Source organism: Orbicella faveolata, unplaced genomic scaffold (genome assembly GCF_042242905.1).
Source record: "Orbicella faveolata isolate gen_17 unplaced genomic scaffold, um_ofav_v1 contig_36, whole genome shotgun sequence".
Taxonomy (NCBI): Eukaryota; Metazoa; Cnidaria; class Anthozoa; order Scleractinia; family Merulinidae; genus Orbicella; species Orbicella faveolata.
Genome location: NW_028301565.1, coordinates 5790368 through 5818340, shown reverse-complemented (window position 1 = coordinate 5818340; position 27973 = coordinate 5790368). Strand labels below are relative to the sequence as shown.

Below are 27973 nucleotides of genomic sequence, written 5' to 3'. Positions count from 1 at the left end.
GTATGCTTCACCAAACATCAAACATATTCTCGCTAGCGAGTGGATAGAGAGGAATTTTATTACCTGGTTCCTGTCCAGCTCACAACTGGCAATTTCTCTCTCACCCTCCTGTTGGAAGGTGAGGATGATCAACGCTACAAAGATGTTGAGAAAGAAGAAAGAGAACACCACAACAAAGCTAATGTAATAAAGAGCGTAACCGGGGCTGTAGTTCGGGATCGGGCCTTTGTCTACTTCTGTTGTGGCCATGGTGGCCTGCATAGCACTGTAGAAAGAAAAAGAAAAACCAGCAAGTTACAGTATTAATCCAGTGTAATAAACCCAGTTTATTGGCTTCCGTTATTTACCGAAGATTATTAACCCCAAGTGTATACATCAAAGTGCTGTCTCATCCCTTCCATGACCCTTCCCGTCCCGCAAATGATTAATAGTCCACACGTCCCGTCCTGTATCTCCAATGCACACATTCTCTACACCATTCACGAGGGCGCGCAATGAAAATTTTTCCAGAGATTTTGGGTTTTCCCAAAAAAGCTGAAACAGGGCGGAACGCACTGGAATTTCATTCTACCCTCTGCTGGAGTCATTACAAATTTGACCAAGCATTGACTGGGATGATTATAAATATTCCACGTACCTGGGCCAACCTTCACCAGTTGACGAGGTGTACAGAGTCAACATCGCTTTAAACACGTTGTCAAAGTTGAGAGCTTTTGTTTCCCACTCTCGGTCTTTCACCTAGCAATGACAACAAAAACTACCTCGTCAACCACCTCCAACAAAACTAGGATCCTGATTTCAGTACACGATTACACAAAAAAAGGAAACTTGCATGGTATGAACAGTTCATAGATTACGACAATGGACGTAGAGGACTAATGATTAGAATGACCGACCGACTGACGAATGAATGAATTAATGAATACTTTTACTAGAGGGACGATACTAAAATAGCAGTAAAAGAAAAACACTAAATATATTTATAGGTTACAATAATAGACCAATTTCGATATATTAAAATTCAGCCTGACACAACAGACCTCAACACGAGGCTCTAGGGAATAAACCCCACAAACTCTGTAGTTATTCCCCGGAGCCTCGTACTGAGGTCTGCTGTTTAAGGCTGAATTTTAAAATATCGAAATTGGCCCATTTGCCATACTGTGAGAAAATCGTCTAATCACGCGCACATGCATATTAACCATAAAATGTTAATAAAACACACCTTGGAAACTTCCTCCCGTTGAGTGAATTCATCGTAATCGAAAATGAAATACTGCCCTCTGCAAACAATCAAAAAGATGGCTAACATTGGTTATTTTTAAACAACGCGATGAGATCTTTTGAGCGACCATCTCTTAAAACTATTTATTATATGACTGAGAAAATTAATTCATTGTGATTGGCTGAGAGCAGGCCAATTTATCGTTAATTAGAATCTTAATTTGCACTGCAGTGCAAATTAACGCGCCCGCGTTCGTAATTTTTCCAGTCATATAATAAATGAGAGATAGTATGAAAGCTCTAGCAATTAAGGATTTACACTGCTCGTGATATTTAAAAATTCTTTCAAATTGCACTCGCCTAAAGGCCCGTGCAATTTTGAGAGAACTTTCAAACATCACTCGTAGTGTAAATCCTTAACTACACTCGCATTCAGACGATTTACATATACTAATTGAAACCTTGGAGAACAGCTTGGTGTTCAGCATCAATTTAATCTATGCCCGACAATGTTGTAAAAGGTAAAAGGGGAATTTCCATAAACATAAACATACATACATGCAATAACACACTTGCACGATGTCATCTGACGACAACTACCAGAGTGCATTACGTTTCTCCTTAGATATTTAATTTTAAAAACCACAGTGGGGTTTAGATAACAACTGTCTTTATTAGCACGAGAAAAAAAGTGAAGCTTACTGGTAGGCTACATCACGGTTCGCGCTTCTTGAAAAGTTTAGCCTAAATTCTTTTAGCCCAAATGTTCGTCGTTTGTAATCCGTGATAATCTTCCCCATCTTAAACCATCCTTGTTTCTTTATGGTTTATTATTATCTTTTTCGAGTTTTTCTATCTTAGTGAACTACTATTTTCATGTTTCCTTCAATTAAAAAGTAATTTTGTACGTGGCAAAATGTTTCAAAATACCGTGACTGAGCTCCTTTTTTTTTTTTTTTTTTTTAAAAAAAAATTATGTTGATGTCTTACTGGCATTCTTCCTTCCACAGCTTGGACTCGTCATTACAGTTCTGAAACTTCCCTTTGAAAAGTTGTACGCCCATAACAGCAAAGATGAACAAAAATAACGCCGTAATCATCAAGATATTGGCAACGTTCTTTACCGAGTACCACATGCAACGAAATACAGCCTGAAAGAAAACAACGAACGAAAATTACACAGGCGAAACTAAGAAAAGTGAAGCATGGGAGATTACAAGGTGATCGCCGGAATGGCTTTGGGATCGTTGCTGACGTCATTGTTTACATTTTTCCTCATAAACATACGATTCTGCGCAGAGAAGGCAAAAGGTTAGACACGAACTAACTCCAAACATTTAAAGGGAGTGTGAAACTTAGTAACTGGAGAAATGTTTGTTTTCTTGGACGTAATATTCAAGGAGCATATTGGTCTGAAAAACTGTAAAATTCGTGGTTGGCAATAGCACTAATGGGCTAATACATTTTCTTTGTAAAATTCTGCGTTTTTTAACCCGCGTCGCACAGAGGGTATTCAATACATCGAGCTAAAATTCCTTGGGGTAGTTAATCGTGCTATGCCCTTTCAAGAGATCCTCGACTGTGCACAATTTTTTGTGACGAAAGATTTTTATTTGTTAGTTGTTCAGTCACTAGTAAACAGCCATTGCGTTTTGTGCACGGGTAAGGCCAAAAAAGGGTACAAATACATACAAGAAAACAACGAACTTTGGTTTCATAACCATTCTTCTCTATTAACTTAGTTTAAAATGGATACTAAAGAAATGCGCGAAATTGTGAATCCTGACCTTGAAACTGACTGGATTGAAAAGCTCTGCTTAAGTCACAAAACAGTCAGGTTTGGCGAGTGTACAAACCTGTAACTTCTTAATTTTGTGCACTCCTTTAAACGGTCTTAAGACACGGAACACTCGGAGGGCTTTAATCACAGAACGGCCATCTCCAGAAGTGTCCGTTTGCCTGAATAACGAGAAAAAAAAGGATGAGCATACACTGGTTTAATTACCCCCCGAAAGTAATCACGTGTTCCTTATCTTTTGATCTAACCTATCAGTGTAAAGATGCTAAGAGTTCTATTTCCCGCCTTTTTTTGCGCTTTGCGAGCAGCGCATGGGCAGCGCATGGACTTTGTCTCTCGTTATAATTATTTCACTGTGTTTTTCCTGGTCCTTGCAACTGATGTGACAATTTTGGATTTGGTTTTACAATGTTCATTTAAAAGACTGAGCACTCTCGGACACTTTTCCAATACGCCATTTCTGAGTTACCTTTTGCCTCAGTGTCAAAACGAGTCTTCGTCCGAAACCATTGATATGAATTTTGTACGACGACTCGTTTTGAAACAGAGGCACAAGGCAACTCGGAAATGTCCTATTCTTTTCACAAATAATTAGCCATCCGTACAATTCGCTACAGTACTAAGATGAAATAATGTAAATTATACTTACACTAAAATGAGAGACGCCATGTTGAAAGACACTACCAGAGCATCAATGACGTTCCACCAATCACGGAAGTAAGCGCCTTTATGAAAAATGACACCGACATCTACAATCTGAGCCCAGGAAAATAACAAGGTCAGTACAGTCATTTATAACCCGTGAAACAACTACTATCGCAACAATGGAGGAGAGCTTCAGTTAATTTTTTAACTGACGCTTTTTGTTGTTAGTTGCATTACGGAATAAGGTAATAACTCAAGCAAACTGAAAAACACTCTCGCGTTTCCCTAAATTAAAAATTCAATGCAGATCAACCGTCTTTGTTACCTATTTTAGTGTTTTTCTTTTACTTCAGTTAATGATTGTGTCGAGGTTTCTTTCACAATAAGGTAGAACATCGCAGAAAACGAAACGTGCGAAAGAAAACTACCACTGGCAAAACAAAATAACTTGTACATAAAGCGATATGAGTTTGTTTATTGAAACGACACCTACTCTCAAAAAAAAATCTTTTCTCTCACCTTTATTATTACTTCTAAGGCAAATATTGCCGTGAAAACGTAGTCGAAGTACATCAGCACCTACAAAACAAAACCGCAAAGAAGCCAACAGTCAATTATTCTGTCGCGATTTTATTCACGGTACTGGAAACGTCAATGTTTTTATTTGGGAGTAAGATCTTTCATAGATTTACAAACAAACAAGCCAAAACCATGCACTTCACTGTAGTACTGAGAAAGGCTATTAGTAAGTAGAAGTAGAATTCTACTAAAGCACTATCGATTTGTAGGAAGTGATTTCTATCACCTCATGGAAGTTTCGAGCTTATAATCTACCTCGTTCCGTTTGGAATTATCGTTCACCGGATCTTCAATGGCGATGGAGATGCTGCTCAGCATGATGATAACAAGCATAAAGTTGTCAAAATGTCGTAAATTCACAATCCGGTGGCACAGCCGTCGAAATCTGGAAGAAAAATTAAAAAAATAAAGCCTGGTTCTCACTTGTGAGATCATCATCATCATCATCATCATTATCATCGACTTAACAAATTAACAGATTTTCATGCGCCTGTCTTGTTATTGATCATAAATTTCGTCAGGACATTGTCAAAGTAGTCTGTGGATCCGCAGACTACTTTGACAATGTTTTGACGAAATTCATTGTCAATTACAGGACAGATGCATGAAAAACGGACGTCAATTTGTTATTTACAAGAACAATTAGTCAAATTGTCCCTGGGGGGGGGGGGGGGGGGTACTCCCAGAAAAATTGGGTAACCCTTACCCTATTTATGACCAAAATATGCGATATTCCCTACCCTATTTATGACCTAACCAAAAATTCGAAACCCTAATTATGACCTGACCCTTACATCAAAACCCTGTTTCAGACCTGCGTTACAATTAGTTCCCTAGTTCAGACCAATGTTAAATTACCGTAAACATAATCTGTGAAGGGCTTTTGTTGATTATAATGATGAAAACGTGGCTTCTTCTTAAAAACATACCCATATCAAGGTTAGGGTGCAAAAATCATACCCCATTTATGACCAAAATGGCCAAAATCAGCTAAAATCGATACCCTATTTGACCAAAACGGCTGAAAAACCATACCCTTTGGGGCCGCACATACCTATATAGCCCATAGAAGGGAGTACCTTCCGGGAAATTGTCCGCTCTCGCTCGTTGAAGCATCGCATAAATTATACATTCATGTGTCTGTCCGCTTATTGACAATGAAAATTGACCGATGAGCGAACGAGAATTTCTGCAGTTATTGAAAAAATGATCTTTTATTTGCCACACCGTAAATGATAATAATTAATGACAACAACAAAAGGCGGCGAGGAGACCTCCAAAAAACCACCACGCTTTTAGCAGAGGCCACCTCGGTTGTAGATATATTGTTCTCGATCTTGGTCAATAAAAATAGATAGTTTCTTCAGAAACGTACAAGATTGAAATGTACTGCAAACATCTTAAGTGGATTTCTGTCAACCAAATTTAGGTCAATTTGTCACGCCATGCGTCACGTACCTCTCTCACAAATGTCACAAATCGTAAGTCCGCCTGTCACGTATCACATATGATGTTCTCACCTGTTCTCTGGGCCAAATATGAACAACGTTTTGGTTTTAATGATGGGTTTCTTTTTTCGAGAAGGCCGCCGACGTTTACCAAACCGGCCACCAGTCTTCAGGATCTTCATGAAATTTCTGCGACTTACTGGCTGATCATCTTCATCTAACAAAAGACAAACGACAATGCATAACTGTACAATCTGTTATCAGATATTCTCACCACTGAGGAACATGAAAAAAGCACCCAACGAGTCTTTTACTGATAGCAGTGCACTACTACAACAAACCTACACCTGTCGTGATGCAACGAAAAATGCGCTACGTTACATCACGCAACATAGCGTTACTTTGCGGTGTGACGCTCTTACGTTATATTGGGAGGCACGCGATGCGGTGGCCCAATGGTTAGCGCGCTGCTCTCAGGATTGAGCGGTCTGGGTTCTAGTCCTGGCTGGGGACATTGTGTTGTGTTCTTGGGCAAGACACTTTACTCTCACAGTGCCTCTCTCCACCCAGGTGTATAAATGAGTACCGGCGAACTTAATGCTGGGGGTAACCCTGCGATGGACTAGCATCCCATCCAGGGGGGAGAAGAAATTTCTTCCAGTCGCTCCATGCTACAGAAATCGGGTTAAGCTCCAGCTGTATGAGCTACTGACCTGACGCAGACTAACCTTAATTCTTACGTTACGTACATACCTTCATCATCCTCTTCCCTTTCCGTGTCTCCATTAACTTCATTCCTCCCTCTCCTCATCCTTCTAATCCGTCGTGTTCTGTCGCCTCCTTCACTTCGTGTCCCTGAGGGCTCCCCGGATTCTGCTACGTCCGTGCCGTTTCTGTCCTCTGCCTTCTCGTACATACTTGCTTCTCGAATGTATGACTTGATCTTTCTTCTCAGAGACTAAACACGGGAAAATATAAACACACACCAGAGAAATGAAACTGTGTTTTTCTCGCGAATATTGTACATTTATATCGATTCAAGTTCTCAGACTTTATAGTTTCAACGCTAGTTTTCCGCACGAATCATGCACCAAAAATTTCTAGATCTTCTGTTTATTTATTTTTTCGCAAACTCCCCACTACTTACTCACCGATGACATTGGCACACCAGTTTCCCCATTCTCCAAGGTCGTGCTGTAATTAAGATAAAATAGCAGACTTATTTTCAGCTAATGACGGTATGGGGGAAAGGATTGCCCAACGAGTAAATGAGAAAATTCTTAGGATGTTAGTAATTACCTATTCTGAGGGGCTGGACTGTAACAAGACAATATAAAACAAAACAAAAAACAAGAAACAAGTTACTCTTAAAAGAAACAAACAATTTCAGTACAATAATGTCGTTTGTCAAACCTTAATGATCAGATTTAAAAATCATCAAGAAACTTACGTCATACCTTCCCCTACAACACGGAATGGGACAGAGCAAGAGAGCTGCTTCTAATCTTTTACTCGGTTCCAATAAAGTGTATGCCAACTGAAGGTTACGATCACTTTTTAAGAGGAATGTGTCAAACATTTTGCACAGAAAAAGACAGAGTTCTCCTAAAACTTTTTTTGCGATGCCAAGAACGCTTCATTTCCTTTAGAACTGAAGTACTACGTTAGATACGATTTTCTACGCCCATGAATAAAACGATCTCTTTATAAGCGACTAACTCGTATATAAGGCCTTCGTTCCCCTTGACCAGCGGCCCCATGCTTCACAACCGCTGATAAAATGATCAAATTAAAAGATCCTGGATACCAAATTGTGCGACAAATTTGACGTAACTACCCTTGTGAAACTCTATGAAGTCAGTAAGGTCGCGTACTGCGATTGAACTAACCAAGCAGTAGTGGGCGGATCCTCAGCTGAAGGTTGCGCGTTCCCATTCCTCTTGCGGACAAAGTGATTGATAGCCATTACCACAGGAAGTTTGGCGCCAGCTTTCCCCCAGCCCTTGCCTTTGTGAGTGTACCTCTGTTTGTTACGAGCACGATTTAGTTCTCTCTCCTGTTTTTCGTTCTCCTCGTCCTCTGTTAAGATCTGCGCGTTTGCTAAGTTGTCGACAGCGATGGCTAAGAACACATTAAGCAGCGTGTCTGTTCATTAGTTAAGGAAGGATTTTGTGTTCACGGAGGTTTTATATGATCACTGAATGTCAAGTAACAATTTCATGTAGCTAGCAGCGAATCTCGACGCGATTTGTCCCAAATTTGATAACAAAATGGGCGGAAAAATATAATCAATCGACGTTTGAAAATCTTACGAATGGGATGGATTTTCATCCACGCAATTTCAATCAAGCAAAACAGTCGGACCGCCAAATCGTGGCGTGTGAGTTAACCCTTTCAATACCAACTACGCATATATGCGTAATTAATGGTCGTGCTCTTTGTATCACTTGTGACGTCATCAATTTAAATGTCATCAGATATTCTTGATAAGCTGATAGTAGTGCTAGGCTAGCCCTTTCCGCACAATGGTCAGGTTTAGATATCGACGAAATTGCGACGTCGCAAATCGAAAAACAAGGTTTTCAGTTTTGGTGCAAAAACGGTGGTAAAATGGTCCACAACGTCTGTGATTGATCAAGGTCCATTTCTAGGCTTCGCCCGTAATTAACATCCAACTTTTCACTGCAGCCAGAAAGAACATACAATGCAAAAGGAAGCCAGTGTAAAAGGGCAGAGAAAAACAGAAAGGAAAGGGCCAACAAACGAAATTGAGAACGGTTAATGGCAAAAAAAAAAAAAAACCCAAGTCCAACCGTAAGTCCAAATTTTGGCTTATGCGCATGCCCGTAATTGAAGTTTTGCTCAATTTTGTACCTAATCCTCGAAAAAGCTCTCCTTTTAGCAAAAAAAAGCTTTTTTAGCGCAACTTAGGCTTATTTAGCGTCATGGCAGCTAAAAAACCTGACTAAACGGTTAAAAACGGTATTTTTTGGCAAAAGTTTGGTATTCAAAGGGTTAACCTCTGTTATTGTAGGGCTGGCTCCGTGAGCGGGCAAGATGAATCAAATCCTGCGCTATGATTGGCTACCCGAACGGGCAAGATGGAGTTATCTTGCCCGCTCGGGACTACCCGCCGTGTCCCGCAAGAAAAATTTCCCCGAAAGCCATATAATAAATCCTTTATTGACCAAGCTTGTTCGGCCAAGATGGCTGGATATTGGCCTCGTTCTTTTTTTGCGTGTTTATGGACCTCGACTCCGTCTCGGTCCATAAACACGCAAAAAAAGAACTTGGCCAATATCCAGCCATCTTGACCTCACGCTTGGTCAATAACCCATATATAAATTGGCCTATCCCGATATATTAAAATTCTAGCTTGGCTCAACAACATTGAGGTTAAGGGATGAACAATTAATTTCTTTTGTTTTATTCCCCTAGGCCTCGGACTAAAGCCGTTAGAATTTTAATATATCGAAATTGGCATATTGGCCAGTTTAAATTTCGGAAAAATACTTCTTCGCTACTTCTTGAACTGTTCTAAACCACCGCAGTATTACTACTCCTCCTGGCTGGGATGTTCGTCCCGGTTCTACCACTCCCCCTCCCCCAGTCCGGACTAACAGTTCGCTGGTGCCAGTTCAAAATCCTTGGTGAGGGGAAGCACCGTAAGAGTAACATACACAACACAATAACCCTGGACAACGCGCTTGAACCCAGACCTCTAGATCCGGAGCGCGGGCCAAGACGTCTTCCATTGGAAACCAAACTGTGCCGCAAACTTTTAACATCCAATACAAAACTGCAGTAGAAGTTATTTGTTCAGCTGAAGGGTATGGTTTCAAGGATACAGTTTCCTAAGATAACGAGAAGTACAAAATACAAGCTTGCTAAGATTCCTCCTGGGTTGTGTGGTCCGCCAAGTGCCATCACGCCACTGTACATGACAGAATTCCAGTCTTCCCCTGTAAGTATCTTTTGTGGACAAAACAAACAAAGCTAGAAGTTAGATAAGGAACCAAGATTTTCTGTGAATATAAAATCGCTCTTGAAATTTTCTTGCAAGGTTTGGCAGAGAAATGTGTGGAAAAATTCATAACAAACGAACGAACAAACAAATTAATAAATTAACTAGTTAATTAGTTAATTAATAATCAATACTGGTACTAAATTAACTAATACCAACCTGAAAGACAGCTAACATGGCGTTTTGGAAATTATCAAAGTTGGTTTGTGGTTGTTTGGTAAACCTGAGTGAAATTAAATGAACTTGATTACTTATAAGTCCTGTAACTTAATTTGAACTGAAAAAATACGTTATTTAGCAACTGGGAATCACACTATCACACTCGGCTGTCCACAAAGTTATACTTTAACGTGGCTGAACACAGTTTTTGATACCCATGTGTCATTGACCTTTTTCTCTAAAACTGTTGATCCCTCGGTCGTCAAAAATGGCAGCAAGCAAGTTAACACAAACCTTGCTTTGTTGATGGTTAAGCTGACGTATGTGCCGTTTCCATGGCAACATGAGTAAATATATATATTTTATAATTTAAGTTCTCATATGATAAATATTCAGTGGACAAAGTTTGAACAAAAATCTATTGACAGTTTTATTTCAGGGGAATTACCTTAAGCAGTCAGTGTCTTTGAAATTTGTAACGATATTAAAGAGCGAGTGGGGCCTGGAATTAACAACCTTGGCCATAGAGGTTAGAAAATTCGTTCTATACACATTATGCCCCTCCCCACCCCTGTGCAATGTTGACAAAGTACTTACACCTAACACAAGTTGCATTTTACCATTTCATTGAAAGGGGGGATGGGGTACTGACAATTATTCTGTAGGTACTACGGTTATGATTTCATGTTTTTGCGTTTTCCCAACACAATTTTTCCATGACTGTAGGCTAAAAATTGGAGAATACTGCACGCAAAGAAATGCCAATCACGGCTAATGTGAGGAGATACAGACAAGAGGAGAAATGAAAAAGAGTCATAACAAATAAACTTACTTGCCACCAAAGATCTGCATGCCAAGGAGAGCAGCAATCAGGATAAACAAGAATAACAGGAAAATCAGGCTCACGATCGACTTGATGCTACTCACGAGAGAAGTAGCGAGGTTCCTTAGCGACCGCCAGTGTCTGTAACAAGATAACAAGTGATCAGAAAGGAAACTTCAAAGCTTGTCGCAAACAAATGTATGGAAGAATTTATCTCTGACTGTCACCAACGAAGGAAATTAATCAGAACCGTAACAAGTGTTACATGTAAGTGACAAGTCACGCAAGTGATCCGCCGGCCCGCCATAACCTTACCTCGTGACTTTGAAGACTCTAAGAAGACGAAGACATCTGAGTACACTAATGCCAAGTTTAATACCTTCAACTGTATCAAGTATAAGGTCCAAAAATCCAGAACATACAACCTGTTGAGAGCAACCAGTAAAGGAAGGCGTTGTTATTTGTTTAACTGACTTTTAGCTAATTCTAAAGAAGCATGCGCGAAATAACATCACTTACAGCGCAATCAAAACAATTAAAACTTGAACTGAAGTACACATGAAATCCAAGACCATAGATTTTAAGAACCATCTCCACGAAGAAGAACGTTAAAAACACAATTTCCGCGTATTCTGAAAGAAAAAGAAAAGCAAGCGTCTTGATTCAATGATCATCAACTTGCTAGCCCAAGATAGAAAATGTTGCACAAAATCAAAGAGCCGGTTATTTGTGGGTCATGGTCTTGCCCTTTGGTCTTCCTGGGGAGGGGGGTGGGATCTAATTTTAGCCCAGCGGGCGTTCTTATTTTTTTCGAAGGGGGTAGGGAGTGGACCTAAACAGTTCAGTTTCTCATAGCCCCTGTAAGACTGTGTCTAATCAAATAAGCTCTCCAACTTACTCTGAAACTCAGTAAGCCACTTGGGTTGATTGTAATACTCCACAGCCAGCACAATGGTGTTCAAGAACACACAAACCAGTACCGTCCAATAAAATGCTTGTGTCTTGACCATGCGACCCACCTTTATCGAAAATCTATGCTGCCACTGTATAAACCGCTGGAGCACGCCGACTCTAAAATGAAAAACAGGCACACATAATATAGTGTGAGCAAAAAGATGAGTTGGAGGTCAATAATGGCTGAAAGTGTAATGTATATTCCTAATTATTCATTTGACCAATCGCAACGGGCGCAAATAACGCATTAACCGAGTCTGAACTAGGAATAAAAGTTTGAAACTGTTTCCTAGAGCGGAAAAACGTGTGTAATGCCAAGATTGTTACTAATCTTACTGGCTGAAGCCTGTTGTCTGATTTGTGGTTGATTTTTCGTTGAAACAGACTGAGTAATGCTTCTGGCACTGGGATTTTGGAATCGTTTGAGCTACAAAGCCTACAATTGGCCAACGATTTTCAAGACAACCATCCTCTAATCCAGGCATTCAAGCGCAGAAAGCTAGGCCCAGGTTCCTCGAAGTTTCTTGAGTTGCGGGACTGAAGTATGCACCAGTGCCACCAACTAGAACCCAGCTTACCTCTCGGGCATATTGACTCGGTAACAGTTTCCCTCTCTTCTCGCAACTACTCTTCCAGGATTACTGACCATGTCATTGGTAACGAGTTGTGATTGTGAGTCGTTCAAGCTGAGATGTTTAGATCTGCTGTAGTTTTCATCCGCTGCCGATTCCGCTGTAACGAAAATACAGACAACTATCTTAAAGAGGACACTTCCGTAAGGACAATACCTCCCTAAGATAGCCTGTTCCAGGCTCTCGGTCAGCGGGGACGATCGAAAAAGCGGGCGGGCGACGAGTGGGATCAGCGACGAGCGGAACCCGCTCGTCGCCCGCCCACTTTTTCGATCGTCCCCACTGTCCGAGAGCCTGGAACAGGCTACCCTAAGATGGCTGGTCCAAGCTGAAGTTACTTGTTTTTCTTCAATTGAATTCTCTTTATAATCGACAGTTTTCTAAAGCGGACAGTTCGATCTGGTGTCGTGAGTGTCCGCCTTAAAAAGAGTTAACTATGAACTAGGTAAACAGGAAGCTGCAATTAAGCGCCCGACCAAGTTCTCTCTGTCGGTACTACTCAGAAAGATAGATACATGTACAGTACAAAGTTTAACTCAAAGTACTTTCCTTTCATCTTTTTAAAAGGAGATAAAATGGCCTCGTTGTCATGGGTACAAACTTAAGTTCAAGTTCAAATTTTGTGTTTATCCATGGTTTAAACATTCCAAGTTCGCAGGTCGTCAAGACAAAAAGTGGTGCGTTACATTGCATTTTATCACGATGCCTTATTTAACGTGGCTTGCTTAAGCAAGCAGAGTCTAATGAAAGAGGGTAACAGTAAAAAGCTCGACGAAACTGAAAACAGTTTCCAGTGGTATTCGCGAACAAAGGTATTTAAAACGTGTTGTGCTGCGTCGTAGACAAGTGAAAAAGTTAGCGAATAATTATAAACTTGAAGTTGATTAAGGTAAATTAACCGCTGTAGTAATATGGACGGCTGACGTGTCCAGTGTGCTAGCCATTCGTCAAAGCCATAGGAAAAGACCATTTTACAGTTCTCTGCTCGGTGACCTGGCCTTTGAATGGCAGCGAGACTGGAAGTGACCTTGTTTTCATACAGACCTCACTTCCTTTGTTGTGTAAATCATGTTGTCCTAATGCTAGCTAGTTTACATTTAAAATGAGAAAAGCAGAGAGGTTTAGGTCACCTCTAGCCTCGTTTGCATTCACAGGCCAGGCAACTGAGCACACAACTGTAAAATGGCCTATTGTTGTTAATTTAGCTGAGCCTTACCAGCCTTGGCTATCCACGACATGTAGGCGTCCACCTGACGGTTCAGCTGCTGCTGTCTACGAACTTTAAAGAACTTACGCCGAGTGTCCACACGTTCTCTCTCCTTTGCAAACTCGCTGGTGACAAATAAAACAATGGTCCGATAACTCACTGTCTTTGTACACTCACGAACAGTTTTAATATTGGGCTTGCATGTTCGAACGCTGGTTAACGCTAACACAGGATTAAAAGTTAACCGAAGTATTAGTTTTTCTTTTATGAAAGAATGCTTTTAACAGCTTATGTTTTGTGTAGTTTGAGATTATTCAAACTCAGAACTGAAGGACAAACAATGTAAACAGAAAATCTCACCGCAAAGCAATGAAACTGCAATCAAGATTCTCGCTAATCCTGCGTTAGCCTAATCGGGATTTGAACAACCCGGCCCAGGTTTCTTTCGGCTGATAGCTGGTTAGAGGGAAGTCAATTGAATTCAAGAGCCAGACGTTTAATAGTATTATGTTAGAATTTCTTTTCAAGTCGCACATTAAAATGCTTCGTACATTGAAAAATAATTAATTTCTCACGTGACATCTGTCTGCGTGCGCTAATTGTTCGTAATTGATGTATTAACTGGGCAGCAGTAAAATATGTTAAACACTCACCCACTCAAAACTCCAAGAACAAGGTTAAGGACGAAAAAAGAACCAATTACGATAAGTGAAACATAATAACAGGCATACAGATAGCCATCTTCATCCATTGCATCAAATGTCTGTAGAAAAAAAATAAACATACAAGTTCTCGTTCCTTATTTGTAGGAGTTGGGAGAAGTTGTTAAAATCTCAAGACAATTCCCTTTTCCTGATCGTCTCTATACTTCTCCTGACCTGTATACTGGAATATCTTTCGATATTACAGTGAGAATTTGGACTTTAACCACCTTACAATAGGCCACGTTCGATATATCAATATTCTAACATGGCTCCGAGGCTTTCGGGTCGAAATTGTACATTTTTTTTAAGTTACTTTAGTTCCTCAATTCTCAAAAGAAACTTGGATACAAAGAAAACATCACCAAGTACAGGAGTTTGTCCTGAAAGCCTCGCAACCACGTTATTGACATATCAAACGTGGCCTATTAACTTATCCCATTTTTAAATGAAAATTTTAATAAGGCACAGATGACTTCGTTTTCAGAGAAGTCTGTTTAAAACCCTGAGGAGAAGGAAGTGTAGGACAAAATAACAGCGGATTTGACTCCAATTTCATGCCCGTAGATGTACTGAAATAATTACAGGATAATTCATACTTTCTTTCCACTCTCTGGCTTTGTATCATATCCAGAAGGTTCCACAAAACGAGCAGCGAAGTACTGGAGAAAGTGGGTTGAAATCCAGCAAGGAAAAAGATATTATTTATACCCTGTTTTGGTTCATTAGCGGCGAAGATTAATAAGGTCATTTTCAAGTAAAACTAGTTCAAGCGTACAGACCTTTCATAAGAAAATGAGAATTCATATTTGATAAAAATGCACGTGGATGTTTAGCACTTTTGGATTCCTTTTGAAGATTTTTGAAACGGCATAATTACTGTGTGGCAGATTATTCTACTGAACAAAATATCTGCTTATGAAAATAAATTTTAAAAAATCAAACGAAATTGTGAATTTATTTCCAACATTATCAACTACAATCGAACACATTATAATCGATAATGATCGATTTCTAAACGTAATCGAAATTTTTTTGATTCGTTCGATTATTGGTTCTTGGTTCGATTACGGAGTGATTCAATTTTCATCCTTTAAACGCCAAGAAAATGACAGTTAACAGTCAATCGAATACTTCTCACGTATTATAGGGCTAATAAAGACCCCAATAGTTGTCTATTCACGTTATTGTTGTTGTACCTTGTACATTATCGACGTCCATCCCTCCATTGTAATACACTGGAAGACTGTTAACATTGCAAGCGCAATATTATCAAATGTCGTGATACCATCGTTTGGGCCTATCCAATATTCGGTACAATTATAACCAGACAGACAATCTCGACCACGAAAAATCTTCCTAACTCCAGGAAAGGGCCCTGCGTCACATGGCTTATCATTCGTCTGTCTGGCACCTGCAAGAATCAAATAGATACAAGGTAGGTATAGTCAGTCAATCACAGTGAAAGAAGCGGCGATGTGCATCAAGTATGCAGCTAAGTTGATTCAACGAAATCGCGTTTTGCTGACTTAAATCCCCTGCCTTCTACTTGTTTCTGCAAAATGCTTCTTTCAAAATCGGTTTCTCCAAAACTTCTCATTGTATAGTTAGTGCTTTCAGAGGTAGGTGAAAGGAGTTGGAGAACAAAGGCATCACTTGCATCCTGGTTTTTTTTTCCCGACGAGAGCTGAAGTTTGCAAGAAGTTTAATCTAAAACGCAAGAAGCCTTGACTTTTCTTATAGAGGGCTTCATGCCGATCAGCTCGACATATTAGCTTTTTGAGACCCTCTCCATATCATAAAGTAGCTATTCCATATAGGAAATGGCACAACAGGCACACGTACGCACTGCAGACCTATTGGATGCTTACGCAAAGCTTGTATTAAACACGGGATAGAACAATGTCTAGAGCTTCCTAGCAATAGGTAGGAAAGTTAAAACAAAAACAACTAGGGCTAGGCACAGGTACGCAATGTGAAGGTGAATTAATCAACATGACACGTCATGTCATGTTGATTAATTCACCTTCACATTTCATTTCCGAACTTAAAATTCACCATCTTTATTAACTTATCAGGTACGCAATGTGGACCTATTTAGTGAATACAAAGTCATTGCTTTCTAAAGAAACTGTTGAGCTGCGTTAGAGGGCAACTGAAACACTTACCTATTTATCTGACTCGTCCCCAGTCGCCCGTTGAATAGACGCCGGAAACTCGACGGAGTCTGGATGAAATTCCTCGGGAACACAGAGAGGATCATGCTCACGCTTCCCCCCTAAATATTCAACGCGCCTCTCAAGAGACGATTGGGGACGAGTCAAGCTATTGATCACATTGATAAAGGTGGATTGACCCTCGTGGCGAGTTTGTGAAGCTGACATTTTGTGTGTTAGTCCTTCGTCAGAGCAAAGTCAGCATCACAAACTCACTACAGTGGAACCTCGATTTAACGAACCTCTATTTAACGAAGTCCTCGATATAACGAACGATATTCTATGTCCCGGCCAAAGTTACAGTAAAATGTATGGAATAGAACCTCGATGTAACGAACCTCTATATAACGAATTCTTCGATATAACGAACATAATCCGGAAGCCCAAACGCAAAATCTACCTCGATATAACGAATTACAATGTTTCCTTGTTTACATAGACAATTTTCTGCATAACCTCTATGTTGCAACATTTTTAAATCGCTACTCTGAAAGTGTCGTTCGTTTGTAAAAAAAAAAAGCTGCGCGTCTGCTCAAAAGTGAAAATATTTGATACTGAAAGCCACCATGCATGAACCATGCACCATGAATTGCATCTCAAAACGCGGCACTTCTGGGTGACGAAATTTGCATTGAATTACGTGACAGAAGTCACCTGTGTTACAAATCAATCATTAACTGTGACCTCGATATAACGAACATTTTGGTCGTTTCCCCTCAAATTCATTATATCGAGGTTTTCGATATAACGAACCCTCGATTTAACGAACAAATTTGGCCGGTCCCCAGCGACTTCGTTAAATCGAGGTTCCACTGTACAGCGATACTTCAAGTCGATAAATAGCAACTATTTATTTTGATTATATCACGTTTGCATGGAATGCATGATATGATGTGTTTTCAGCTTCACAGAAGCAGAGAACAAAGTCTCGAGTTCATAAAAGCAGATAACAGTGGCTACATCCCATAGAAGTCGAGAACAATATCTCTTGAGTCATAACTCTTAGAAAGACCCAGAAAGATTGATCAAAAAAAAATGCACTTACCCGTTTCAATGTCAAAGCAGATCGTGTGAAATTTATCTTTGAGAAATTCTAAACCTATAATTGCATAAATGAGAATACAAAACAAGACCAGAAGCAAGATTTGGAGAAGAGGCACCATGGCTCGAACTATAGATTTCATCACAACTTGAAGACCTAAAATAGAAAAAGAAAACAAAAAATTAAACAAGAATAAACGGCTTTTTGTCTGGACAGGTACACAAACAAAGGCTGAAAAGTAGAATTTCAAGAGCTCTGCAAAGTTTCTTCAGTTACTAGTGCCCTTACATACAACGTGGTCGTATATCTCGTTTGTAACGTTTGTGTCGATTTATGGACTAGATTTGAAGGTTATCTCATTGGCAGCCATATTTGGGTAATAAGCGACAACCATAACGTGACAATCATAAACTGATTGGCTGCTGTTCAACATGAGTGAGTAGAAAATTAGGGAACCAAACATCACTCGGTTGTTTTGCAACTTTAATATAAAGATATATCATTTTTTGGCTATTTACATGATTGTAATTAACCACCTGGTCTGCCTCCCACCAGTTGGGAGTTTTAAGCCTATTATGTTTATTTGAAATAATTCTTTCTTTCAGTTTAAAGTGGCATTCCTGAGAACTAGCTAGGTGTAGCTAAGCACATCGACCACTATAAACATTCAACACCACCAAAACGAGTAATTTGGCTTCGGCCGGCATTCACCGTCGCGTTAGAGTGACATATGCCACTCAACCCAACTTGTTTCTCCGTGCAAAACTACCCAAACTTGATCATAGAATTATGAGTTCTTTACCGATAGTTTAAAACTTACTTGGAACACCGGAAATGAGTTTAAGAGGTCGTAACACTCGCACTGCTCTTAACGCTTTCACATCCAACCTGAGATTTAGTCTTTTATTGACTTCTGGAATACTTATGATACTACAAGATAAAAAGAGAAGTAATGACAGTAATATAAGGTATCATTTAACAAATGGTAAACGCCATAGCGTGCACTATTGAGTTATGGATGCACTTGGGAGGTTGCTAAGCACGAAAGAAGCGTAAGAGTCGCACTCGGCTATCGCCTCGTGCGACTCTAGCTTCTTGAGTGCTTAGCAAACCTCCCAAGTGCATCCATAACTCAATAGTGCACGCTATGGCGTTTACCATTTGTTTTATAACATAACATTGAGACATTGGAACAACAGAAGTCCTTTTATTAAGCTACATCACAAAAAAATGTTCGTGTAGTCTTACATGACAAGAGAAAACAAGCGGTCGAAAATTCATTCATGACAACCGACTGCACACCAGTAACTCGATAAAGTTTCATCCTCAAAAAAAAAAAAAATCCTCAGGGGGTCACGTGATGACGCGACGCAGGTAGGACGCACGAGTTCGAGCTCTCCACTTTGAAGTTGGTCAATCTCATTTTCTCGACGGATGACGATCTTCTAAGCTCGATAAACGTTCTATATGAATGCGAGAACCAGATCTAAAACCTTACAAATGTCTCATACTGACTCAACCTCAAACAAGCTGGACGCCGTCCTTGCCAAAATGGACGACTTACTCAAGTCAAGAGACTTACAAGAAACAAAGTTGAATAGTATCCTTGAGAAATTATCTAGTTTAGAGAGTTCACAGAGAAAAACCGCTGCCGACGTTGATGCCCTGAAAGACAGCTACCGCTCACTGGACGCGCAAATGATAGATGTAGATAATGAGCTGACTCGCAAAGCGAGCCGTGAAGAATTAGCGTCAGTTTATAAAAAGATGGAGGACCTGGAAAATAGGTCGAAGAAAAATAACATTGTTATCTGGGGTCTCAAAGAAGGTGCAGAAGCCGCACACAATTCCTTAGAAGATTTCCTGAGGGTTGAATTCTTCGAGAGACACATGCAACTTCAAAACATTGAGGTGATGAGGGCCCATCGAACGAATGTCAACCAACGAGCCACGGAGGCGAACACCTCGACGGTTAGGCCGATTCATATCTATCTTTTGAGGTATTCGGACAAAGTTCAAATTATTAAAGTCGCCGCAAATGCTTTGAAGGATAATCCCTTTCTGGACAGTCAGATTTTTATTTCTGATGATGTCTCAAAGAACGTCCGTAAAGACCGAGCAACGCTTCGAAAAGACTATCTCAAGGGGATTAAAGAAGGAAGTGATGTCGAATTTGCATTCATACCCTGGTCGGTACCGGCGCAAATTTTGTTCAAGGATCGAAACTGCTCAAAATTAAAATCTTTCAAGCTTCCGGATGAGTAAATACGTTCAACTTGTTTTTGAAATCGATGTACTGACGGAGGAACATGTCTACGCTTTGACGTTTATTAATATTTTGCTTAAATATCTTCGATTGTTATTGATCTAGGTTATCTCGCTGTCAACATTCTGATATTGAATGAATGGTAAGTTTGTTCGTTACGCTAGTTATTAATTCGAGTTCAAATTTATTAACACTGATATTGACATCTCATGTATAGTTATTGTAAGAACATTACCAGGGTACTACTGCAGTGTATGTCAAGCTCTAAGAGCTAGAATACTCTTTTGGCTTTATTTTAGTTTTCTTCTTTAAGTATAAGATTGAGTATAAGTACGCTAGTTCAATTCGAGTGACAATCGCCTTTATGTGGAGATCCCGACGGGAGTGCATTGCAACCACAGGATGGTAAGTGCGCTTTCGTTTATATGTATGTGTGTTTTTGTCATTGTGTGTGTGTTGATTTTTGTTCTTGCTTGCACTGCGCAACACTTTACTGTTGGATGCAATAATCTCTACTTTTAAACTGATACCATGCATATTGAAAAAATTATCTCTAACATCACTGTATTTAAAAAAGCGGCAGTTACTCCAGGCAATGAAACAACCTCCCGTATATAGTTAAAATGATGAGTGAACAAAACTCGAAGCCTGATATAATTAAATTATTATCCTTTAACGTGAGAGGCCTAAGTAATTTTACAAAAAGAAGAGCAATATTTTCCTGGTGCAGAAAGCAAAAAGCCGATTAGATATTTTTACAAGAAACGCATTCAAGCAAGGAGCGTGAGGCTCAGCGGAAAAAAGAATGGAGTGCGGAGATATTATTTTCTCATGGGAGTACAAACGCCAGAGGTGTCGCGGTGTTTATTACGAACGGCTTTGACATTGATATAATGTTGTCTCAGACAGATTCGAGTGGAAGACTTTTGTTGTTTAAAGAGGATTTTTGTTGTTTAAAGAGGAGTTTGATCAAAGAGGAAAATTATACAATTGCAAATATCTACGGGCCCAACAAAGATGCAGAAGTTCAATTTTATCATAAACTATCAAAACTATTAAGAACCAATGATTTCGGAAATGAAGAGAACATAATTATGGGAGGTGATTTTAATTGTCCCATGAATATTAATCTGGATAAAAAAGGTGGAATTCAAATTCCCCGGAGGCACGTCGTAAAATCTATTGAAGAAATTCAAGATGAGTTCAGTCTCCATGACATTTGGCGTATAAAAAATCCAAATGAACAAAGTTTCACTTGGGGTCGCTGTTCTCCTTTTGTATTTTGTAGATTAGATTACTGGTTGATCTCGGATAAACTGCATGATTTAGTTACAAATGTGGATATTTTGCCCTCAATCAAATCAGACCATTCTGCAGTATTCCTAGAACTCGAAGAAATTAAGGAAAATAACAGAGGTCCTGGCTATTGGAATTGAATACGACGCTATTGGCGAATGAAGAATATAAAAAGATGATCATTGATAAATTGCCTATTTGGCTTGAGGAAGCAAAGGATCTCAGAGACCGAAGATCAATTTGGGATTGGATAAAATTTAATATTAGAACCGATTCTATTATTTTCTCAAAGCGTTTATCGCAAATTCGACAAAAACATGAAAGAGAATTAACTAACAAATATCAAGAATCATTAGCTGCCTTTCAAGATAATCCCTGTGATAATACACGATTAATGTTGCAGTTCCTAGGGAGTAACGCTTTAATTATCCCGACAAACACAAGCAATAAGCACGCGTTCTATGACGTAAAGCGGGGAACACCGCTCCGCAATCGGCGTGACAGACGAACTTCCACTGCGTGACCAAATGCCAAACTCATCTCCCCAGCGGTTAATTCCGCACTGGATCGAACAAGTCGGCGAGGCCAAAAGCTTGCGCGTCCTAGTAGCGTAACTCTAAACGGCACTACGAGCTGACCTCCGGTCAGCATCGTGCTAGAGTGTAGACAGTTCTCAAGCCTTACTTATCTCCCCAGCACTACGAGCCGACTCCGCCGGCACGTGCTGGATCGGACAAGAAGAGGCATAAAAGAGCGTTAAATAGCGCCACTAAATTAGCGAAAACGAAGCTTGGGGAAGTCGCTGCAAGACAACCGATAGCGTGTCACGAGAGGTGAACCCCAGTTTATTATGTATATTAATGAACAACAACAATAAACCTCTAAAGGGAGGGAAGGGTGGGAGTTACAATTTCGAGGGCTAACTAAAAGTTACATTAGTGATATAACGAGCGAATGATGCTAAAGTCTAAGCTAAGACTCTTTTATAGGTAGACTGATGTCTGGGTTTAAACCAATATAAAATCGTGTACCATGAAACGTACAGAGTCCATGCGGCCTTGAACGAAACAAGAATGGGGCTATTTAAAAGACTAGCCATACAAAACGCATGATATAGTTAAACCAGACGTTGTTGCAACATGCATGCGTGAAAGGCTATTGTGAATATTGTTTAAACTAGACAAGAAAGACTTCTATAATGTTCTAACGCGCAACAGTTCTACTGCGTTACGTTTAACAACAGTAAGCTAGTGACTGTACGTAAATAGCGTCACGCTCCATTAACTGCGCTTTAACGATTGACTTTAAAGCTTTATTAATGTTGCAGTTCCTAGGGAGTAATGCTTTAATTATCCCGACAAACACAAGCAATAAGCACGCGTTCCATGGCGTAAAGGGGGGAACACCGCTCCGCAATCGGCGTGACAGACGAACGTCCATTGCGTGACCAAATGCCAAACTTATCTCCCCAGCGGTTAATTCCGCACTGGATCGGACAAGTCGGCGAGGCCAAAAGCTTGCGCGTCCTAGTAGCGTAACTCTAAACGGCACTTCGAGCTGACCTCCGGTCAGCATCGTGCTAGAGTGTAGACAGATCTCAAGCCTTACTTACCTCCCCAGCACTACGAGCCGACTCCGCCGGCACGTGCTGAATCGGACAAGAAGAGGCTTAAAAGAGCGTTAAATAGCGCCCCTAAATTAGCGAAAACGAAGCTTGGGGAAGTCGCTGCAAGACTTAACCGCCACTGATACCTGCGGAGCAGGTATCCCCCCAAGCAAAAGAAATGCCAAATTAAGAAAGGAGAACGCTGGCCATACGTGGCGCAGTGGACAATAGGACATTTTGAGGTGTACGGATGTACAGTTGGTAACAATCTGAGGACCATCTGCCAAGAACTTTAATTAACCAGTCTGGGAGACCAGCAGCAGCTGCCGTAGAGGCAGCGCCGATGCGAAAACTACGACCCTTAAGGGATTTATAAGGGAGACGGGCGTAACGGGCTGCGTCCCTAAGAAGGTGTACTACCGCCTACCTAGTAAGGTATCGGCCAGACTGAAATGAGAATAAGGGCCACCGAGGGCACGCGGCGAGGAAATATGAACGCATGGCCGTCACTGCGCAGAGCGGTGAGGGTGAACACGCAATAGACCATTTTACAGTTGTCTGCTCAGTGACCTGGCCTTTGTATGGCAGCGAGGCTAGAGTTGACCTTGTTTTGATACAGACCTCACTGCTTTTGTCATGTAAATGCACCTAGTTAGCATCAGAACAACTTGTTTTACACAACAAAAGCAGTGAGGTCTCTATCAAAACAAGGTCAACTCTAGCCTCGCTGCCATACAAAGGCCAGGACACTGAGCAGACAACTGTAAAATGGTCTATTAAAAGCCGGTGACCCTCCCGAAAAACATCGGTCTTAAATTTAATATTAGAACCGATTCTATTATTTTCTCAAAGCGTTTATCGCAAATTCGACAAAAACATGAAAGAAAATTAACTAACAAATATCAAGAATCATTAGCTGCCTTTCACGATAATCCCTGTGATAATACACGAATAACAATGGAAAGATATAAAAGCGAACTTGAATTGATGTATGACAAAAAGGCTGAAGGTTTAATTATACGGGCAAGGGCACGATGGCACGAACACGGAGAAAAGAATAGTAAATATTTTTTAAATTTGGAGAAACGCAACCATATTAAGAAACATATTAGAAAATTATATATTAGTGGAGTTATCTCTACCGATCCACTCTCGATAATGAACGCACAAAAGCAATTTTACACTAAGCTGTACAGCAGTTCCAAAACAAAGTTAGACACTCCAGATGCAGCAATCTTCTTTGAAAATCCAAATCTATCAAAACTATCAAGTGAAGCAAGTGAGAAATATGAAGGAAAAATAACAATTGAAGAATGCCAAAACATTATCAAAACATTCCAACTAGGTAAGACTCCTGCAAATGATGGTCTGCCAATTGAATTTTATAATGTCTTTTGGTCATCAATCGGTGAAATGGTGGTCGAAAGCTTTAACGAGGCTTATGAAGAGGGAGAAATGTCTAACTCACAAAGGCAAGGGGTCATTATACTTATCGAAAAAACAGGTAAAGACAGAACCCGTCTTGAAAATTGGAGACCGATTTCTCTCACCAATGTTGACACTAAAATAGCATCCAAAGTAATAGCAACACGAATTACTAAAATTTTACCAGAGATAATCCACAGCAATCAGACTGGATATGTTTCAGGTCGATACATAGGGGAAGCAGCTAGATCTAGATGTCATGGAATATACTAAAACATTCGATATTCCGGGTATATTATTATTCATAGATTTTGAAAAGGCATTCGACAGCCTTGAATGGAATTTTATGTTTAAATGCTTAGAAATTTTCGGCTTCGGTAACAGTCTTGTAAGATGGGTGAAAACATTTTATAGAAATGTATCCAGTTGCATTATAAACAATGGATCTTTTTCTGCTAATTTTGAGTTAAGCAGAGGTGTTAGACAAGGGGACCCTCTGTCGCCATATCTATTTGTGATCGCAATTGAGATTTCAGCTGCTGCAATCCGAACTAGTACCGAAATTAAAGGAATTAAATTAGACTTAGAGGAATGGAAACTTGTCCAATATGCAGACGACCTCACTGCCTTTTTATCCGATTTAACATCCGCACAAAATCTCTTTAAATTACTTGATCGTTTTGGAAAACTATCAGGTTTAAAGGTTAATTATACTAAAACAGAGGCAATGTGGATTGGTTCGTGTCATGACAGCCCCAAGAGACCCTTATCTTTAAAATGGTGCAAAAGCGTAAAAGCTCTTGGGGTACACTACAGTTATAACAAAGAAGTGTCTTTTCAGAAACATTTTTACGACAAGATTGCCGAAATTAAAAAACAAATACATCAGAGGAGCTGGAGAGGTCTCTCTTTATTTGGTAAAGTATCAATCATTAAAAGTCTTCTTCTCCCTAAATTGGTATATATATTTTCTATCCTCTCACCTCCCTCGGAATTTATATCACTGATTCAAACGATAATATATAAATTCTTGTGGAAAGGACCTGATAAAATAACCAGAAGAGCTACAATTAAATTGTTCTATCTATGGTGGGTTAAATCTCACTGATTTAGAGACTTCAATTAAGTCTCTTAGATTAGCATGGATTTCGAAAATTTTTAATCCTGAACCGTCTCCATGGAAAAGCTATCTTAGACATTTGCTCAAACCTTATGGAGGTTTTTTCTTTTTTCACTGCAACTATAATATTAATGACTATCATATTAATTCGATTTTTTATTTAGAAATGCTGCAGTGGTGGTCTGAATTTCGCTCAAATTTTTCAACGGATTCTAAAGCTTTTGACTCTATAATTTGGAATAATTGTAATATAAAGATAGACGGCAAACCGATCTGTTATCATAACTATATGAATGCTGGGGTAATTTTTATCAGCGACTTAATGTATTCTCGGAACAATGTTGAATCCTTTAACATAGCAAAGGACAAGGGACTAATAGGCTCAAATTACTTGACGTGGTCTGCTGTTCGTTGCTCTGTGCCAAAGCATTTAAGGAATCTCATCGTCGATAGAAACGTTTTAAATACACTTGAGTTAAAGTGTGGTAACAAAGATTTTGATCCTCTCTCGAGCAAGAGTAGAAACTTTTATGCTTTTCTCATTCAAGAAAAAGCCAAACATTCAAGAGGGTTCTCTAAACTAATGTCAGATTCTAACCTAAGTGAAGAAGAGACTCGAAAAGCGTTTGTACTGGCAAAATCAGTTGCTCTTGAAACATTTGTACAATGTTTTCAGTTCAAAATTTTAAACGACATTTTGTTTTTGAATACCCGATTACCAAAAATCGGAATTCAAAGTGATCTTTGTATGTTTTGTCAAACCTCTCGAGAAACATTAGAACATTTCTTTTATCGATGCTCCTTCTCAACAGAATTTTGGACTAAATCTGAAAACTTTTGGTTGACAGTAACCAGGGAGCAAATAAAACTGGAATATATTAACATTATATTAGGAATATTAGATCAGAGATCTAACCTGCTCAACTGCTTTATCATTTTAGGTAAAATTTATTTATGGAATTGTCGCAAAAATAAACAAATCCCTCTCTTTTTGCCTTTCGAAGATGTGGTCAAGAGAAAATATGAAATTGAAAAGCTTATAGCCTCTCAAAGCATTTTAAGCTTAAAACATTTTGAGGCAAAATGGAACCTAGTTTTGAATAACAATCCAATTTTTTTTCTAAAGGAGTAAGTGCTGCTTGTAAATTATGTAAATTTATATGTACATTCATGATAATTCAAATAGCTGTATTGTAATTTCATATAAAGTATCTTGTTAACACGAAAAGTAATTGTGTAATTAGAGTACAATGTAGAGTAAGATTCATATTATCAATTGTGTAGGCAGAGCATCTGTAGTAGTTGTGTTGTGTGTAATCGTAGTGTTAGCAGTAATCGTAGTGTAAGTAACGGTCGTATTGTAAGTAAGGTCAGTAGTGGCGTAATTGATATTAGTATTGTAAGTAATGTAAGTATTTTAGATAATGTTAGTATTGTAAGAAGTCTTAGTAGTGTAAGTAATGTTAGTATTGTATGCAATAGTAAAAAAAAAAAAAAAAGGTTGGGTTGACCAGCTTTGAAGTTCCCCTCAACAAGTAAAAAAAAAAAAAAAAAAGTTTCATCCTCAGACAAGTGTGAAGACAGTTTCGCATTTCTGGCAGAAGAATGTCGGCCATTACTTTGGAAACAATGTCTGTCAAAAGATTTGCTTTGTAAACATTAGCACACACGTCAGCAACGTACACCCATGGGCAAATAGCAGACACTAAATTAACCAATCAGAGCGCGCGCTTTGCTTTAGTTATGTTATAATAAAAACTGGATTATTGCATAATGCAATTCAAGGGTTTTCATGGCTTAGCCATCATGGTATATGGTAATTATACCATGCTCTACAAATGTGATAAGCGTACGCGTGATTTCTTGAGGCGTTCTTATTTTTATTTTAGTTAAGTTTTCTATATTTTGGGGGCGTTTTAAATAAAACAATTTTATCACTTGCGCTTGTTGGATGTGAGATAGTGATAGTCAACGAGGCTATCTATCATTTCTTATCCAACGCAACGCGCGCTCGTGGAATATTTTATCATTACCACAAGTTCAAGCAACCATAAAACACAACCGATCTCCAGGAATAATTCGACTAAAATACTCAAGGGTTTGATCAGTTTTAGTGATTCTTGGTGTTTTATCGTCAGTAATATGACAAACAAACTAAACCGGACGTGTCAAGAAAATTTCATGACTTTGAAACCATTTGCATGTTTAACTTTTTTCCTTGGTGTACCGATTTTAGACGAGCTTCCAACGAAAGAATTCTTATCCAAGCTTTTGACATGTTCTTTATTATGAACTTGGAAAACAACCTTATAAACTTGTTGAGGTGAGGATTCTTAAATTTCACTGGCCGTACAGTGGCATTCAAGAAGGCAAAGAAAGGAGCAGAAATAAAAATTGTGTTTGAACGTGCCGCGGTCAGTAGAGGGCATAAAAGCGTAAGATAAAGAGAACAGCTGCTCTACGGAATGCAAAATGCATATAGAATGCCACAGAATAAAAAGCAGTCCCTGTCTAACATTCCTAAGGAATGCTGACAATTACTCAATAAGGGACGAACTTTGAAAAGTGCCGCCCTCATTTAAAGTTATTCAGTGAAGTTGACCAACTTGCATAAGCTTTCGATGAATCTGTATAACAATTTGGCGCCCACACTACAAGTCAAATCCTCGTGGCATGAAGTCATGGAACCCCCGCATTTGCAGAAGTCGATCAGTGGAATCAGCCGCAAGCGATCAAACAAGCGCGTGGGATCATACTCGTCACGTGCAACTCTGGAGAACCTTAAAAGCTCCCAGGATCACTTCACCC

At 39.5% G+C, this 27973-nt stretch overlaps 2 protein-coding genes across 6 annotated transcripts in view; one reads left to right on the top strand and one right to left on the bottom strand.

The window, feature by feature from the left end:
• Positions 1-27973, bottom strand: part of LOC110050756 (voltage-dependent L-type calcium channel subunit alpha-1D-like) — a 60651-nt gene that overhangs the window by 19033 nt on the left and 13645 nt on the right. For 4 of the 5 annotated variants that reach the window (XM_020756707.2, XM_089274970.1, XM_089274971.1 and 1 more), the window contains 25 exons: positions 18273-18382; positions 17456-17608; positions 15394-15608; positions 14147-14256; positions 13503-13618; positions 12233-12386; positions 11599-11771; positions 11220-11332; positions 11016-11125; positions 10710-10841; positions 9878-9941; positions 9543-9666; positions 7584-7839; positions 6994-7011; positions 6846-6888; positions 6448-6652; positions 5767-5911; positions 4502-4631; positions 4187-4246; positions 3672-3778; positions 3081-3183; positions 2215-2375; positions 1226-1283; positions 638-738; positions 64-265 (listed from right to left, as the gene is read on the bottom strand). In XM_020756707.2, the coding sequence (XP_020612366.2) occupies positions 64-265; positions 638-738; positions 1226-1283; positions 2215-2375; positions 3081-3183; positions 3672-3778; positions 4187-4246; positions 4502-4631; positions 5767-5911; positions 6448-6652; positions 6846-6888; positions 6994-7011; positions 7584-7839; positions 9543-9666; positions 9878-9941; positions 10710-10841; positions 11016-11125; positions 11220-11332; positions 11599-11771; positions 12233-12386; positions 13503-13618; positions 14147-14256; positions 15394-15608; positions 17456-17608; positions 18273-18382 (3163 nt within the window). The remainder of the gene's footprint in view (positions 1-63; positions 266-637; positions 739-1225; positions 1284-2214; positions 2376-3080; positions 3184-3671; positions 3779-4186; positions 4247-4501; positions 4632-5766; positions 5912-6447; positions 6653-6845; positions 6889-6993; positions 7012-7583; positions 7840-9542; positions 9667-9877; positions 9942-10709; positions 10842-11015; positions 11126-11219; positions 11333-11598; positions 11772-12232; positions 12387-13502; positions 13619-14146; positions 14257-15393; positions 15609-17455; positions 17609-18272; positions 18383-27973) is intronic. The other variant, XM_020756710.2, reaches the window with a different exon arrangement.
• On the top strand, positions 18807-26939 carry LOC149102091 (uncharacterized). The gene has a single exon (XM_089274976.1). The coding sequence runs from the start codon at positions 18920-18922 to the stop codon at positions 19715-19717; it is 798 nt and encodes a 265-aa protein (XP_089131102.1). The 5' UTR covers positions 18807-18919; the 3' UTR covers positions 19718-26939.